General features: G+C 45.3%; 1 protein-coding gene and 1 non-coding gene across 11 annotated transcripts in view; both read left to right on the plus strand.

The window, feature by feature from the left end:
* Window positions 1–415: 415 nt before the first annotated feature.
* Window positions 416–18,618, plus strand: part of Atg7 (autophagy related 7) — a 209,850-nt gene continuing 191,647 nt past the window's right edge. For 2 of the 10 annotated variants that reach the window (XM_031382968.1, XM_031382976.1), the window contains exons 1-2: window positions 434–474; window positions 5,973–6,083. In XM_031382968.1, the coding sequence (XP_031238828.1) occupies window positions 5,989–6,083 (95 nt within the window). In that variant the 5' untranslated portion in view covers window positions 434–474; window positions 5,973–5,988. The other 8 variants (XM_031382974.1, XM_031382975.1, XM_031382970.1 and 5 more) reach the window with 8 other exon arrangements.
* Window positions 5,329–5,435, plus strand: LOC116100054. Its single transcript, XR_004122422.1, has one exon. It is a non-coding gene; the product is annotated as a U6 spliceosomal RNA (small nuclear RNA).

Consider the following 18,618-nt stretch of genomic DNA (forward strand, 5'->3'; position numbering starts at 1 on the left):
GGTTTTTCCGTATAGCCCTGGCTGTCCTGGAACTCACCCTGGAGACTAGGCTGGCCTCGAACTCAGAAATCTGCCTGCCTCTGCCTCCCAAGTGCTTGGATTAAAGGCGTGTGCTACCACCGCCCAGCCTATGTAACTTTTAAGAAATTAAATTAAAATGTTAAAAAAAAAAAAGCAAATCTTGTTTCAACATCTGCACTCTAGAAGTACCCTAGGAACTCGATAGTAATGGCAGTAATTCCGTAGTACTCTAGAGTCACTCGCAGGAAAATGTAATCTTCCTTAAAAGCCCAAGAAGGCTTACAGGTTAGCCTTCAGTCGCTAAGCCCGGGTTTGCGCAGTGGTTGGACCCAATTTGCTGTTTGTTTTTGTGACTTGCGCATGCGCCCCGCGCTTCCGCGTTTGTGAGCTGAGTTATTACGTCATCGGGCCGCGCGGCGCGGCTGGGCTGTGGTTGCCGGAAGTTGAGCGGTGGTAAGTAAGCCGCGGTTGCGGAGCAAGCGCCTGGGCTGGCGGGGTTTACTTAGAAAAGCTAAGGCTCGTTTTAGGCTGGTCTGAAATATTTCTCACCTGTCTATTCTCGGTTCCCTCGTACCCCGGCGGAGAGTGTGGCGATCTTCGGGTCTGGAGGCGCCTCTGGTCGCTCATTCTGTGAAGTGCTGCCTTTCCAGTGTGTGGACGAGCCACGAGTGAGCTTGTGCCTCCCGGTCCGTGAAGGGCTTTGATCTTGTGACTTATGAGGAGGATATAGTTTTCCCTTTAAGTTTTTTCTAATAGAGGTTCTGCATCCCCTTAAAGGGCCCAGAGATTACAAATTAGTACTTTATGGGAAATCAGCCTGATGAGGCAAATGCACTTGTCAGAAAGTTTCTGCGCCAGGCATGGTAGCAGAGAGAGGTGACCCCAACTGTAGGAAACTTGAGCCTAGAGAGTTGCTATTTAAAACCAGCCTAGGCAATCTGACACAAACCCTTTTGCATGGGAAAGGGGCGTAGAGTGTAGTTAAGTCCCAGAGAGGTTCCTCAGCGTTCCATGGTCGTGGGTTCAATTACCAGCACATGCCAAATTGATTTTGAGGGAGACCGAATTCAACCTCAGTCTGCGTAGGCAGTCTTATTTAATTGTTTACAAATATTTGTAACTTGGAGTGCATGTATGTGTGTGTGGTCGCATGAGTGTAGGTACCCATAGAAGCCTCCAGAGTCAAGACATATTAGATCCCAGCAGAAGGGGAGCTACAGGCAGTGCCTCATATGGGTGCTGGAACCTGACCCAGGCCCCTGTAAGCACTGAGTCGAGTCAGCTTACCAGTATAAATGAATTATTTTTTTAAAGACTGAATTCCATATACCCCGTACTGCCTTTGAACATTCAGTGAAGCAGAGGCTTGCCTTTTGAGTTTTTGTTTGTTTTTTAAAGATTTATTTATTTACTCATTTATGTATATGAGTACACTGTAGTTGCACTGATGGTTGTGAGCCATCATGTGGTTGCTGGTAATTTGAATTCAGGACTTGTGCTCGCTCTGGTCCGCCCCACTCGCCTTTGAGTTTTTATATTTCCACTTCATCTCCTTGGGTTCTGGGATAACAGATGTGTACCACTTCGCTTGTTTTTTGTTTGTTTGTTTGTTTTTTGTTTTGTTTTGTTTTGTTTTCCCTTCTGGTGCTGGAAGACTTTACCTAGCTAGCATGCTGGGCATTCCTGCATGTTGAGCAGTACTCTACTGTCAACTCAGGGCTTCACTCCCATCCCAGTCACTCTATTTTTAAATCCTTGTTACAAATGTGCTTTCCCCTTAAAATGTGTTAATTTGGTGGCTTTTTATGTTGGTTTGGCTTTGTCTTTTTATTTTTTTTAAAAACCCATGTAGCTGGTAAACAGACCTGTCTGGTGTAGACGTGAGAGCTCTGGCTCAGGCTTTCCCTTTCCCTACGATTGTTTACTTTTATTTTTTTTTATTTTTTAATTTTTTTTGTCTTAAGAAACCTCAGGCACTGGCCTTAGTTTTTGAAAGCTCATGACTTCCTGTTGCTTCCAGCTTGCCTCCACCCAGTTCTTACTCAAAAAGTCATGTGAGAAACTAAGGACTCATTGCAGTCACAGCTCATTTTCTGATTGGAGTCACACTTGCTTTTTTTTTTTTTTTCTTTATAAAGATTTATTTAGCCGGGTGGTGGTGGCACACGCCTTTAATCCCAGCACTTGGGAGGCAGAGGCAGGTGGATTTCTGAGTTCGAGACCAGCCTGGTCTACAAAGTTGAGTTCCAGGACAGCCAGGGCTACACAGAGAAACCCTGTGTCAAAAAAAAAGATTTATTTGTATATATGTATATACACATACACATACACACACACACACACACACACACACACACACACACACACACATTGTAGCTGTCTTCAGACACACCAGAAAAGGACATCAGATCTCATTACAGATGGTTGTGAGCCACCATGTGGTTGCTGGGATTTGAACTCAGGACATCTGGAAGATCACTTTGGGCTCTTAACCACTGAGCCATTTCTCCAGCCTGTCACACTTCCTTTTAGTTGCTCCATGTATCTTTGAAAACTGCTAGATTGCCTTCTTCTCCCCTCTGTAGCTAAATGCATTTAGTTCTTTACCCATAGTCATCTCTACTGTGATAAAAAGATGTTTGTATTAAATCCCAACATGCAGAACAGTGTCTGGTATATATGCTTTACAAATATGCATAGATAAAATAGACTAAACAAATGACATATTTGAATACCAAATAAAATGCATATATGAATGCCTATTATGTACCAGGCTTTATTTGTAAGTCCTAAAGATGAAATAGGATCCCCTAAAGTGTCAATAAATTGTACACTTTAAATGAGGTGGTAGTGCTTAGGAAGCTGAGGCAGAGAAGGCTGAGAAGGGTTAAGAGTTCAAGGTGCTAGGTGTGGTGGTGCACACCTTTAATCCCAGCACTCTGGTGGATCTCTGAGTTCAAGGCCAGCCTGGTTCACAGAATGTATTACAGGGACAGGCAGTGCTATTCAGAGAGACCTTGTCTTAAAAAACGAAAGAGTTCAAGCTTTTGATAGGTGTAATAGTACAGTCATTTAATCCCAGTACCAGAAGCAGGCAGATACCTTATAAACTTGAGACCATCCTGGTCTTCATAGTGGGGCTTTGTCTAAACAAAACAAAAGATTTGAAGTTGAGGCCTGGGGCAATGTTTCAGTGGCTTACCCATGCCATACAAACACAAGGATCAGCTTCCAGAGTCCCAGAATCCTCAGTACCAGGTAGGCTTGGTGGCCTGTCTGTAATTTCAGCCTTGGAAGGTGGAGGCCGGGTGTGCAGAACAAGCTGGCCAGCTAGAGACTATTGAAGATAAAGAGTATTGATGAGTTCTGGATCTGTTTGAGAGGCTGCTTCAATGAAACAAGGTGGACTATGATAGAGGATGATTCCCAACCTCAACCTGGGTCTCCACATGGATGTGCACATAAGCATGCATGTACATGCATGTACAACACACACATGAAAATGGACAGGAACAAAGCCATCTTGAGCTGCATGCCTTGGTCAAGGCCAGCTTGGGCTATATGAAGCCCAGTCTCCAAAAATGAATGAATTAGTAACAGAATGCTTCTAAGGAGTGGGAGGTGCTTCAAGTCCTGAATGGTTTTATAAAATTCCAGGTAACAGGATGGAGAGCAACCAGGAGTCATTTGGTTTCTGTTTGGATTTGAGGGTGCTATTTAAGAATGTGTTGAACAAGAATGAACTCTGAGGACATGGTATTTGAGCCACACCCAAACAATGAAAACTGTCTTCACACCAGCTTTGTCCCCCAATTTTCTTACACTGCTTACAGTTGTGTCTTGCATAGAGCTCTGCCCTCATTTGCCTGGAACATCTGTCTTCAGGTTTTTGTGGCCAGCTCCCTTTAAAGAGTTGAGGATAGGGCTTTATTACAAAACCACAGGATCAAGGTTCATTTTCTAAACCAATATAGTGACACATACCTTTAGTCCCAGCATTCTGGAGGCAGATGCAAGTAGATCTTTGAGTTCAAGTCCAGTTTGGTCTACAGAGAGAGTTACAGGACAGCCTGAGTTACACAGAGAAATGCTTTTTGGGGCAGGGAGTTCAGGGGAATCCTTAGCCAGTAACTCATGGCCGGGCAGTGGTGGCACACGCCTTTAATCCCAGCACTTGGGAGGCAGAGGCAGGTGGATTTCTGAGTTCGAGGCCAGCCTGGTCTACAGAGTGAGTTCCAGGACAGCCAAAGCAACACAGAGAAATCCTGTCTCGGGGTGAGGGGGTGCGGGAAGAAAGTAAGCATGGATAGTTAGCATCTTCTTAGTGCCTTATATGGCCCCAGAATCTAGAAATACAAAAAGGAGAAATGTATGTATTCTTGCCCTCCAGGAGTTGATTTGTGACAATCTGGCAAGAAACTTGCAGAGATTTGAGGGAGGGGGACTTTGGTTGCAAATCATGTTGGGGATACACAGCCACGCTGGCACTTTATCCTGGGCCTAGCAGGTATGTCCAGTGTGTGGAGCCCAACACAAAATTGCAAATTTATTTAAAACATTAGATTACACAGACAGCATGAACTTTATAGGTGACAGTATGTTGTTCTAGTGTCAAAAGGTTGGACCCACTTGAAACAGTGCCCAGGGTAGTCCAAATGAAGAGGGTTTACAGGGTGACAAGACGCTGCATGGCCTGAAGGGAAGCAGAGCCATGTAAGTGTTGCAGGCTGAAAGGTGTCTGGGAAGTAGGAGCAACATTATGCATGGCCCTGTGGGCAGTGCCATTTCAAGCACAGAGGTTGCATGCCATACTTCTTGAACTTAGTTCCTGGGCTTCAGGGTCCTTTATAGAGTATGGAGGAGAGGACTGGTGTATGCTTATCATGATTGAAGCCCTGAGATCCATCTTTATAGCAGATATGGGTAAATTAATGAAAGAATGCACTGTGGGCTGGAGAGACAGCTCAGTGGTTAAGAGCACCTGCTATTCCAGAGGTCCTGAGTTCAATTCCCAGCAACCACATGGTGGCTCATAACCATTTATAAGGGAATCTGATGCCCTCTTCTGGTGTGTCTGAAGAGAGCAATGGTGTACTCATATAAATTAAATAAATAAATTTAAAAAATACACTGTGTCGCAAGAAGGCTCAGTGGGGAGAGGTACTTGCTGCAAAGTCTCATGACCTGAATTTGGCCCATAGGACCCACACAGCGGAAGGTGAGAACATGTCCTCTGATCCCCACATGCATACTGTGGCATGCTCACTTCTTCCTACCAAATTAAAGTGTGATAAAAATATAGAATTTGTGCTCGCTTCGGCAGCACATATACTAAAATTGGAACGATACAGAGAAGATTAGCATGGCCCCTGCGCAAGGATGACACGCAAATTCGTGAAGCGTTCCATATTTTTTCTCCTGAGAGGCTCTGACAGTATCTGACTGACACAGATGTAGAGGCTCACAGCCATCCATCGAACTGAGTGCAGGGTCCCCAGTGAAGGAATTAGAGAAAAGACCAATGGAGCTTAGGGGTTTGTAGCCCCTTAGGACGAACAACAATATGAACTAACTAGTACCCTCGGAGCTCCCAGGGTCTCAACCACCAACCAAGGACTGCACATAGAGGGGTCTGATTGTTCAAGCAGCATGTGTATAGTAGAGGATTGCAAAATCGATCATCAATAGGAGGAGAGGACCTCGGCCCTGTGAAGGTTCTGTGCCCCAGTGTAGGGGAATGCCAGGGCCAGAAAGTGGGAGAGGGTGGGGTGGCAGGCATGGGGAGGGGGGAGGCAACAGGGGTTTGTTTTTGTTTGTTTTTTTTGTTTTTTGGAGGGGAAACTGGGAATGGAGAAATTCGCATGTAAATAAAGAAAACATCTAAAATAAAATTTAAAAAAAATATAGAATTTATAGAAAAATTGTTTTTTTTAAATGTTGATATTTCCCAGTTAGGCTTGTTGGTGTATGCCTCTCCTTGGAAGGCTGAGGCCTGAGGATTACACATTCCAGACAAACCTGGGCCCCATAAGAAGACCTTGTCTCAGAAAACAAAAGTTAAGGTAGAATGCTATTTTTTTTCTAGTTTCTGTCATAGTTCTTTCTTATGCAGTGTGTGTGTGTAAGTGTGTGTGTATAAGTGTGTATGTGTAATAGTGAAAATGTAAAACCCTAATTGAAACTCTGGAGCTTCAGAATAACCACTCTAACCATATAGACATTCACTAAGATGCATAGAGTTTGAGACTGGCCAACTGCTTGAGTGGCTGTTTTAACCTAGCAGTGTGATGGTTTTAGTTGTGAGTTAATTAAAATAAAACAAATATATAAATAAAGCAAATAAATAAAAAGGCAACTTATTAGATGTGTTTTAAGATTAGGGCCAAGGGTGCCAGAGGCAGTGCTACATCACCAGGCTTTGTCCCCGGTATGACCAAAGGGTGAGAGGGGAAGATGAGGGAAACATTGCCCACTTAGCCCTGCATGTATGTACTGCTGCCTAGGAAGCTTGGAGACTTTTACAGTGTCATTGTGGGGTGGGGTGCAGCATAGTGCTCAGGAGAAAACCTGCAGGAGTCACTTCTGTCCTTCTACCACGTGACTCCTGGGGGATCAAGCAAAGGTGCTTGTGGGCAAGCACCTTTACCTACTGAATCGTGGACTTTTACTTTGAAAGTGTTGGAATGGGAATCGAGGCACTGAAGAATTTTAAGCAAGGGGGGCATGTGCTGTCACCAAGGAGGACAAGTCACTGCACGCAGCAGCTCAGGATTCTGTGGCAGTGACCCAGGTCACAGAGGACAACAGCTGGACAGAATCACTGGCTACAGAGAAGGCAAGATTTTTGAGAGAGTAGATAGGATTGGCAGGCTTGCCTCCTGAGAGGAAGAAGAGAAGACTCATGTTGGGGGCTGAGTTCTCTGCTTAAGGTCTCTGGTTATACCTGCCTTCTCTCAGGTTAGACTTAGAGTCTAACAGAAAGACAGTGTGCTGGCAGGGGCTTGGTGGCTAATGCTCATTTGTAAGACCACCACTGTGAGACAGGCAGGAGGATTGTGACGCTTGGGGGCCAGGCTAGGCTATATAGTGAGTCTTTGAAAGGGAGGATGGACAGGAGGAAGGGGGGGGGGTCAAGAAAGGCTAGAAAGAGCTCATGCACTATGAGGCTGTTTCCTCTGCCTATGAGATCCTGTCTTAGAGTTTACTGCTGGGCCCGGGAGGCAGGCAGGCACTTCTTAGCCAGAATTAGGGAGAGCCATGTTTGTGGAATGCTGTTGGCTAGCACAAAGAGGGACTGGAAAATGGACTGAAGCTAAGCCTCTGCCTCCTGGATGCCAGGCCCTCAGGCAAACATTCTCACCCCCTTCCTTTTCCAGAGGCATCCTGACTTGTGACATCGGCCCACACATTACAGATGGGGAAATCTGGGTTTCTCAGCTAGTAGTAACAAGTGGACCCGGAACTTGGCTCCTAGGGGACTTCAGGCAGAATTTTTCACTGCATCCGGCCAACTCTGCTTCTATCATTTTCTCTCTGAACCACTAAAAACTTCCTAGCTCTCTCAAAGCAAGCAAACAAAAAGCCCAAGACATACAGGAAAATGACTGAGGCCACTTGGGGGATGGGTAGGCTGCTGTGTTTCTCTGCTCCCCTCTCCAGCTCCACTTTCCGTGAAGAGAGCTTTTTGCTTCTCTAGCTGCTAATTTTCTACCAGTGTGCCTCCTTTGTTTCTCACAATCTACTACTGGCTTGCAATTTGCTGTGTCCAATCCAATTAGACCCATGCTGAGAGATAACTGCTGGGCAGCCTCACCACACTCCAGCAAACACATCTTCTAATCACTTTGTGAACATCAAAGCCCATACCTCCTTCTTCAGACTGTTTGGTAACAAAATGCCAGAAGAGCAGTGCAAAAGTCCTAGGTCATGGAAGACAATTCTATTTGAAGCAGGTTCTTCTGTGTTAAAAGAAAGTAAGTCATCACCTGCTAACCCAGATAGAGATGTGGCCCTGAGGCTCCTGATAGGTGGCTTTGTCTTGACATTGGAGATTTTCTTTCTCACTTGTATTCAGGTTTAAAACACACACACACACACACACACACACACACACACACACACACACACACACACACTGATCATGACTGTGACCCTAACCGAACCCAGGTCATGCTTTAGGATCTTCCAGCTCCTGGAAGGCTTCCTATGCTCTTTCTCGGCCACCTACCTGCACCCATACAGTAATTGACTTCAACTGAAAGCATCTTGTTGATGGGGCTTGCCTGCTGCAGAGTAAAGCTGAGTGTCCAGGTGGTAAAATTAGTCTTTCCAGCAGAAGTGTCGCTGGAAGATTCCATTTATCCCTCTTCTAGAAACTCCATTCAGGGAGGTGTATGCGTGTGTGTTTGTGTCTCTCTGTGTCTCTGTCTCTGTATGTGAATTTATGTGTGTTTGTGTATGTGGGTTTTTTTTTTTTTGATGCATGCTCTCATCATATAGCCCTGGATTTATGGTGTAGCTCAAGCTGGCCTCAAACTCACAGCAGTCCTCCTCCTCAGTCTTCCAACCAGAGCTGGCATCTCAGCACACTCAGCTTTCCATTGCAGTTTTATCCAGGCGTGCTCCTTAATGAAGCTGAGCCTGGTTCCCACCCTGCCCAGTTGTGTCTTCCTGCTCCCTGAGTTTGCAGCAGAGCTTCAGTTGCACTTGTAACAGCATGACACCTTGGACAGTTGTCAGCCAGTCCTGCTCATCCATTCTGCAGCATGTTTTTCAGTTTGAGTTTATTTGATGTTTATACCTGCCCAGGGCAGCCGTGTTGTTCTCATGCATTTGACCTGATTGCACAGACTGTCTGCTGCCATTAACTTTGACATCACCAACATTTTTTCCCTGTGCTGGGACTGGAACCCAGAGCTTTGAATGTGCCAAGTGTAGGTCATACCTTAGCTCAAGGTGGTGTCTTAATGACCAGGTTTTGTCCCTGTAGTCACTTACTTTCTTCTTATGGCTTTTTTTGTGGAGAGCTATGGTGAGGCTGAAGGGGGACCATGAACTTTCTATTAAAGGAGCACTTTCACAAGCACATCCTCTTTTCTGCTTATGTGTAGTAAGAGCAAGTTAAGTTGACTTATGAACACTAGATCTTAGTCCTCAAGGAAGGACAGTAGGTCAGAGACCTTATATCAGTTAGCAAATCCCCATCCTATGTATTCTTTAGGCTTGTCACCACAGTCCACGGTAATAAACTTTCAGAATCAACTGTCTTCCCAGACATAGAGACGCTAGCTTCTATGTCTCTTGAGGGAGATTCCCAGAAAGGAATCTAGAATTAAATCCAGTGACATTTGTTTTTAGATTTTTATTTATTTGTTTGTTTATTAGTGTGTGTGTGTGTGCATGCAGGAGCACATGGAACTCATGTGGAGGTGAGCGAACAGTTGCAGAGTTGATTCTTTCCTTCCACCGTGTGTGTGTGTGTGTGTGTGTGTGTGTGTGTGTGTGTGTGTGTGTCCTGTGTGTGTCCTAGGGATCCAGCTCAGGTTGTCAGGTTTGGTGGCAAATGGCTTTATCCATTGAAAGTTCTCACCAGCCCTCTTGTCACACTGAGAGCCATTCTGCAAGGGATTAGCAATATGGGGGACAGCATGAACCATGATCATTACATTGGGAATTTGCAAGTCAGTGGATGGAGACAAATGGGCAAGCAAAGAGGTAAACACGGAACCAGATGCAGAGGACGCTTAGAGGCAGCGGCACAGTGCCACCTGTGACACTATGGGCTAAGTGTTTCCCAATTCTTGGTCTCTTATTCACGAATAAAATAAAGCCTGTACTGGTGACAAGGTAGTGAGGAAACTTTATTCAAAGCAAAGTAATAGAACAGGTCAGAATATGCTACAAGAGAGCAGCAAGCCGTGAGTCACATGAGTGAAGGTGCTCCAGGGCCCTAAGTTACCGCCCAGGGTCTCTCTATGGGGCCTAAAGCAGTGAGTCACATGAGTGAAGGTGCTCCAGGGCCCTAAGTTACCGCCCGGGGTCTCTCTATGGGGCCTAAAGCAGTGAGTCACATGAGTGAAGGTGCTCCAGGGCCCTAAGTTACCGCCCGGGGTCTGTCTATGGGGCCTAAAGAAGGTGGGTGTTGCTAAGGGGCTTTTGTGATTTAGATGGTTCTCTGTAATGATGGGTTAGGTCGGGTAATCCTTTTTCTGCTGCACATGTCACTTTCTGTATCTGATTTTAGTTATATGCACTTTCAGTTCTCCACAGGTATAAGAGGGTAGGTAGGGGATTGCCCTAGGAATTCCTTTGAGGATGTAGTTGTGCCTTTTTGTACCAAAACTGGTTCTTATACCTGGATATAAAGAGAGCATGATTAACTGGAATCTGAATTTGACCATTGTCAAAGGAAGGAGAAACCAATTTGATTGTTGTGTATATGTAAGTTGATGCAGGAGGAGGTCCTAGGTTGCTAACAGGTTTCCAGACACATTGTCTAGAGAGGTATGTGTGTATGTATGCATAGTATAGGCAGGCAAATGTTTTAGGCTCCCAGGTGCACTCTTAAAAGTGGGGTGAGGGGTGTGTATACCTTATATCAAGTGGAGTCCAGCATTAATAACAATCCTCTATGCTTGCTTGCCTCAATAAGCAAGTATTGGGGAGAAGAATGAGCAGTCCTCTGACAGAGGGAGAGCATCCGTGCGGCAGCTGGAAGTAGGCCTTAGGGCACAATAGGAGGCTTACCTTTTGCCTCAAGAAGAGCATCAAGTCAGAGATGCAGTGAGGCAGGGTTAGGAGCTGAGAGTGAAGGACTTGAAAGGCAGTGATAGGAAGCAGGAGAAGGTATGAAGGAAATCCCCAGGATGTTCAAGTGTGGCGGTGAGGTATGGCACTGTGCTTCTGAGAATATGAAGTCCTACTGACTCAGTCTTCCCAGGGTGTTACCAAGTCTCAATAAATTTTAAATGTGCTTCATCTAATGCTGAGAGCTGGCTGAGTGTTCTGCATAGACTGTATTTACCTGATCATAAAATCATGTTTACAGAAAGCAGGGCATGGTGTCACATGCCTATACTCCCAAGCACTCAGAAGATTAAGGCAGGGGAGTATGAGTTCAAGGGACAGCTTGGTCTTCTTAGAAAGTGTACAAGACCCTCCCACCCAGTATGTACTGTATTACAAGGTCACATCCTAGATCAACCGATGGTGGCCTTTGATTTCAACCTCGGAAACTGCTTCACCTTTAGCAGCCCTCGGTAATTTCTGATGGCATGTAAAATATTCTGGCAGAAATTTCAGTCTCTCTAAAACATAAAAACAAAACATAATAATTTTAAAAACAGATTTTTGTTTTGTTTTGTTTTGTTTTGTTTTTTTACCTTCAGAAGCCAGAAGAAGACATTGAGTGTCTGTCTCTGTCACCCTCTACCTCCTCTCATTGAGCTGGGGTCTCCATTGAACCTGGAGTTTACCAGTTTTGATGACTTTCCTGCCAGTGAGCTTCTAGTGTTCACCTATCAGCCACCCAGTGCTGGGGTTACAGCTATGTGTGACCACACTCAGGTTCTTATGTGGAATCTAAGGATCCCAATTCAGCAAGGGTTCCCACCCACCAAGCCCTTTCTCCAGCCTCTGGTTTTGATGTTTTTAAAGGATGGTAAAAGGGAGATTAATATAGACAAACTATTTGTGGCTTGGCATTTCTGAAATATTTTACTTTCTAGCCACTTCCAAGAAAAGCTTGCTAGGTCCTAGTGTGGCTGACACAGCATAACTTGACAAATGATCGTTAAAGCGACACTCAGATGCTTCCACTAGTAGAAGGCATGAGCAGCCCATTTCCTGTCTGGAAAGCTCAGGAAACATTAGTCATTTGGGGTCTGATGGACTTGGTCTTACTGTGTGTCATCTGCACACTGGCCTAGAATGGAGATGAGAGTGTGGGTTTCATGTGAGCATTTGTCAGGCATCTTCTGTACTCCAGGAACTGTGCTCAGCTGAGGGAAGGAAGGTGAGTGATGCAATGCTCTTCTTTAATGCTAAAAACATACTGACTAGATTTAATCCCCTAACATTAAAAAATTAAAACATGGCAGGTAAAAGATTCATTTTTTTAGGGCTGAAGAGATGGTTCAGGGGTTACAAGCTCTGGATGCTCTTGCAGAGGACCCAGGTGTGGTGCCCAACACCCACTTGGTGGCTTACAGTGGCCTATAGCTCCTCTTCTTGGTTTCCTGGACACCTGTACACTGTATACTCACAACAAACATACAGACTCACATGTGTATAAATAAAAACTAAAAAAAAATCTTAAAGATTCAGTTTTAAGTAATTTTCAGTCTTTAAAATCAACAGTATTTAAAATCTTTTGTGGGGGGTAGTATTTGTTTTAGATTTTTACAACATCCTTTATATAGTATATCAGTTAGGGCTCTCTAGAACAGTGTTTCTCAACCTGTGGGTTGTAACTCCCTTTGTCAAGCCTCTATCTCCAGAAATACTTACATTACAATTCATAACAGTAGCAAAATTACAGTTATGAAGAAGCAACAAAAGTAATTTTATGGTTGGGGGTCACCACTACACAAGGAACTGTATTAAAGAGTCATAGCATTAGGAAGGTTGAGAAGCACTGCTCTAGAGGATCGGAACTGATAGAATCAATCTATCATATATATGAAATTTAGAGTAGTAGACTGTGGGCCAGCTAGTCCAACAATGGCTGTCTACCAATGGAAATTCAATAGTTCAGTCCATGATGTTTCAACTGTTTATAGTTCTTCAGTATTCTCTGGAATCCCAAAGAGGTAGGCTGTAATGCCAGTGAAGAATAGACTGACCAGTGAGAGCCAGGGCAAGCAGACAAAGAGCAAGGGCTTCCTCCTTCCATGTCCTGTATGTAGGCTGCCACCGATCTTCCTATTTCAAATGATTTAATTAAGAAAAATCCTTCACAGGTGTACCCAGCTGCTTGGGTTTTAGTTAATTCAAGTTAACTACCAAGAATAGCTGAGACAGTTTTCATCTTTAAAAATATGTACACAATTCTCCTGGTATCTGACACAGTTGCCAAAACCTTTTTTTCTCCTCCTCTCAGTGAAGCACAGGGCCAGGAGGTGCTGATGTAGTCATCTGGGATGGCTCCACAGTGCTGGCTAACTCCTGCCCTGCCAAGCCATCGCCAAGCCTGTCCATGGAGCCATTCAGCTTGGAAAGAGAACTGCTGATTTTCCTTATTTCTGAATTGCTGTTGCAGATACACAGCATCAAGTTAGAAAGATTCAGAGATGATACAGTGGCTCTGTCAGTAGCTGACCCTTGACCTTCCACTTCCTACTCCCCAGCCTCCTGCCCCCTGTTTTCTGCTCATCACCCCTGCCACTTACCCCCACCCTATACTTCCTCCTTATCCTTCGGCTTCCTGCTTACAGTTCTCCTGCTGCCTAGGCCTCCACCTCTAGTCCCTGGCCTCTGCTTCCTGCTCCCTGGCCCTTTTCCCTTGACTCTCAATCACCACCTCTTGCCTTCCACTTCTGGTCCCCTACCTCGAACCCCCTGTGTCTTACCCTTCCCCAACAGCTCCTTAATCCCATCCCACCTCTCCAGCTTCTTTCTCTTGGTCATAAGCTTTGGATAAGTGTCATGTTGTGACATCTGTGCTCCCACATGTAAGTCACTGAGTATGGCTCTCTTGATAGATGTCTATAACTAGCACCAAGGCTCTGTAGCAGGTGAAGCCCTGAGGGGTTGTTGCCCAACCATACTGTCATTTCCTTTCATCTTAACTGTGTTTTGGCTGCTGGGATTCTTGTCTGTTACATGCCAAGCCTTCATCAAAGCCTGTCTTCTTTCACTAGAACCAACACAGCCCCATCTGGGAGACTCGGGTTTGACCCACACTCAGCATCAGGGCCCTTGTCTGAACACAGTGCCCAGGTAGAGGTGTTCAGCTTCTAAGATGACAAGAGGCTGAGGTTTCTCCTGCTTAGCTCAGGGCTGCAGAGCCTGGCTCTTCAGGAGGAAAGAGAGCCAGAGCTAGGCAAGAATGACTGCACTTGCTCCTCCTTTGGGTCCCCTGCTCTTTTCTCCCAGCTTACACATGGTGTTACAAGCTCTTAGGTTCCTCAGAGGTCTAGCCTGACCTAGATGCTTACAGCAAATTCTTCTGTTGTGTTCTTGTGGCTGCTACGTGAAGCCCAGCCATACCTTCTGTGAAGTCAATAGGATCTTGTATTCTGGCCAGATTTTCTCAAAGCCAAGTAAGTCAAAGAATGTTTGAACCACATGCCTTTTATGCTCTTTTAGCATGCCTCTTATTGCCTTTGGTTTGTTTGTTTGGTTTTTGTTTTGTTTTGTTTTTCCTAGTACTTCTCCACAGCTTTACAGAGGTGTAAATGACATTCCAAGTGGTCACTCCTTGTGATCTTCCCAGCCCTTAAAGCTATAGGGGCTCTTTTTTTCTTTTTTTAAATCTGTGAGATCCGGTGACACTAGTAAAATTCCACCTCAGCGGGTCTTCAGAGAGCACTCAGGGAAAAGTGCGGTGGGCTGATCTTGGGGAGGGAGTTGTGGACAGCTGACTCTGCAGGACTGTGAGTAAGGTACATTCGTACTGCTGCCGCTCCTGGGCCTGCCTCCTCTTACACTTGGTGTTTACCTGTATTGGAAGGAGATCAGCAGTAAATGAGTACGCAAACACTGGTTGGCTAGCTTAGGAGATGAAAGAATAAAGGTTCTGAAAAGAAGGTCTTTCCTCCAAGGCCCAACAACACAGGGAGGGAAGAGAGGTGTTAAAACTGGTGGCAAGAGTACTTATGCCACTTCCTCACTGTGTGATCAGGGCAAGTTGCTTAACCTCTCAGTGCCTCATTTGCTGCAAAGGGAACATAAATTAATTGCTTCTGGATTGTTAGGAGGCGGCTACATACAATGTATAGTGTAATGCTTGATGCTTGGGAGAATGAGCATCCAGGGAGAATACTTCCCATTGGTCATTGTGAGTTTTTGTAAAGGGATCTGGGAAGATAACTTAGCAAAGGGCAAGTTTGCACTCCAGAACCCATGTGACAATACTGGACATAGCCCAGAAAGGTGGCTCAGCAGTGTGAAGGTACTTGCCACCAAGCCTGATGACCTCATCCAATCCCAGAACCTATAAGGTGGAAGGAAAGAACCAATTCCTACAAATTGTCCTCTGACTTCCTTGTGTATGGCATGATACACTTGCACACCCCATCTGCTTAATTAAAAAAATAATGTAAAAATAAATGCTTGGCTCAGAGGCAAGCATGTGTAATCACAGTGCTGGGTGGCAAAGATGGGAAGAGGCCTGGGCTCACTGGTAGCCATTCTAGCCTATGAGTTTCTAGGCAACGAGGTGGGTATTGCTCCTGAAGACAGCCCCCGGGGTTCTCCTCTCCTCTCTGCATGCACATCCACCTACACACACATGCCCACACATTGTTTAAAAGGCATCCCATGTTGTAATGGAGCCTGTCACCTGTAGGACAAGGAGCTACTGCCCCTCAATAGCTGTGGGTGTTAATCAGAGCTATCTAAAGGACTCTAAGAGATGAGAAGGGATTTTTCCCGCAAAGAGGGAAAGATTTTCTAAGAATACAGGGAATAACAGTCATGGCCATCAGCTCCAAGGTAGCACCAGGTGTTCATCGGCATAACCTGGGCTGCGGCTGAGACTTCCCCACTCCTGAACACCAACCTTGTTCTTTGTCCCCTGCATTGGAGGAATACATGGGACCCAGGCAACTCGATTTTTAAAAAAGAGTTATTTTTATCTGTGTGACGGTGTGCTAGTTTGTATGTGAGCATAGTGCCCATGATGTCCAGAAAAAGGGATCAGATCTTCTGGAGCTGGAGTTACAGACTGTGGTTAGCTGCCATGTGGGTGCTGGGAACTAAACTTGCTCCAATCTTGAAAGAGCAATATACACTTTTAACCACTGAGCCATCTCTGCAGCCTCACATTCCTCATTTTCCTGAATTTCACAGGTAGGGTGGTGCACATCTGTAATCCCAGCACTCTTAAGACTGAGGCAAGAAAATCGTAAGTCTGTGGACAACCTGGGCTATGTAATGAGACCCTGGGTGAGACATTGTCCAATGCACAATGCTGCTCTTCATGATCAGTGAGGCTCACTAGTTCTATAAGAAAGGGGTTAGTTATTTTCATCCTTCCTACAGTCTTCTGCTGATTTTTCTCGACTTCCTAAACCCTGTGAGAGTGTTCCATCCATTTACACGGGGGGGGGGGGGGGGGGGGGGGGAACTCCTGGTACCCAAGTGGACTTTTAAGTGGACAGAACATATTGAGCCTGTGGAAAGCAGTTGCTTGTAAGGCTTCCATCAGCAAAGTGACCTAGCCCCAGCCACGGGGCCCCAGGCAGCTCCTCTCCTGTGGTGACTCTGAGCACACACACAGCCTGTTCTCTGCCTAACAGTTTCTGTTCAGTTGCATTTTAGAGAGTTTTAGGCATTAAAATCCAGTGTACAGAAGGTTACCATGTTGTGTCCTTTGTCGTTGTTCTTCTCCTAGGGCCTGGAACTAACCAAGCTCTTCTTTCCTCTTTCTCTCCAGGTGGGATTAAAGGCATGTGCTACCACACCCAGCCCTCTTTTCAAAGTACAATCAGTGTACACGCGCATGTGTGCGTGTGTGTGTGTGTGTGTGTGTGTGTGTGTGTGTGTGTGTGTATTACACATTGTAATGGGTTATACTGGGCCATCTCAGTTCAAGTAGATGTGCTTTGGTATTCATTGGTGCTCTTTTACCCTCCCCCATCCCTTCCACCTCTTATCTTTCCTTAAGTCTTTTCTTTCTATTCCAGCTTCTGCAGATAAGAGGAAGTGCTATTTGTCTCTGTCTTCTTTAATGACTCAGTTCCATGGATTTTTATGCAAACACCCTGATTTCTTTCTTCTCTATATAGTAGTTTTCTTTCTCCATTCATCTGCTGATTCCAGAGATTGACTGATCAGTTTTGTGATAAGTAAGACATGCTGATATCTCCAATGTATAAGGTCACAGAGTCTTTGGTGCATGCCCCAGGAACAGGATAGCTCAGTTACTCGGTGCCTTTTTCAGGATTCAGTTGGCTACAGCTGCATGAATTCATTTCCAGGTTCTCCTGTATTTTATTCCGCTGGACTACATGACGTATTTTCTCAATACATCATACTATTTTTGCTACTACATACAACTTTACCATAGTATGGGTGTGTGTATGTAAACTATAATAGAAAGGGCCTCATTGTATAGCTGTAACTGGACTGGAACTCTGTAGACCAGGCTAGTCTTTTACAGAGATCTGCCTGCTACTACTTCCTGGGTGCTGGAGTTAGAGGCATGTACCTCGCCCAGCCTCTATAGTATATTTTGAATTTAGGTGCTGTAGTGACCCCAGCATTACTCTTTTTGCTCAGGATTGTTCTGACTCTACCTGGCCTTTTGTGTTTCCACATAAACTTGGTTTATTTTGTTTGAGCCGAGTCTGGCCTTGGCCTCCCAGGCCTCCTGCACCTACCTTTCCCATGCTGATATTACAGGCACATGTAGCATTCCCAGCTTCCTTTGTGTGTGCTTTAGGATATTTCTCTAGCTTCATAAAGAATGTTGCTCTTCTTATTGGGGACTGTAGCTGTGCAGACCTTGCTGCAGTAGTGTGGTCATTTGAAAACAGTACTAATCATCCTGACTCAGACACGAGAAGTCTCTTGGTTGTATGGCAGTTTCGTCCGTGTTCTACATTTCACTGTTGAAGTCTTTCTCCTCTTCATTTGTGTTTATTCCTGGTTTTATTTTGTTTTGGGCAGCAACAGTGATTGTTTTCTTTTAGGATCAGTGAGTTCATTACTGGCACATAGAAAAGCTAATGACTCTCCAACATTGATCTCGTGCCCTGCTCCCTTGCTGGATTTGTTTATGGATTATAAGAAGTCTTGGCGGAGTTGTGAAGATTTCCTAAGAACGGACTCCTGCCATCTGCAATCAGGGATAATTTGACTTCCCCCTTCCTGTTCCTGAAAGACCCCCGGAACTGGGGAGATCCTTACTCAAGTCTCGGGATGACACGACCACCCAATGACTCACGATAGACCGAACTTGCTGCAATCACATGAGGTTTATTGGGGATATCGGTACCGGGTCGATCTCATGACCTTGCTGGCCAGAGTTCGCCGCCGGGGTCGATCTCGTGACCATGCTGGCCAGAGTTCAGACGCCGGACACAAGAAGTGTGGGGTATTTAACCCACAAGTTGGGGGCAGGGAGAGGGTTACCAAGGAAACAACATAAACAGTGGAAACTTTCAGAGGGACCCAACCCAAGGTATTCAGTTAGGGAGGGGAACACATTCATTCTAGGAATGCAATCTTCATCTATCGGTCTGCAGGGTGGAGAGTCTCAAACCACCAGACCTTCATTCTTAGTTCCACCCTCATTGTGGATCAGCCAGGAGGGGCAGAGATTCTATCTATCTCACCTTGGTGTCTTTTCTTAAAAGTTCAATTCAGGTCAAAGTCCTGAAGCTTGTAAGTACTTGAAGGGAAACACCCAAGATCTGACTGTCAGAGGCAGTC

Source organism: Mastomys coucha, unplaced genomic scaffold (genome assembly GCF_008632895.1).
Source record: "Mastomys coucha isolate ucsf_1 unplaced genomic scaffold, UCSF_Mcou_1 pScaffold20, whole genome shotgun sequence".
NCBI classification, from domain to species: Eukaryota; Metazoa; Chordata; class Mammalia; order Rodentia; family Muridae; genus Mastomys; species Mastomys coucha.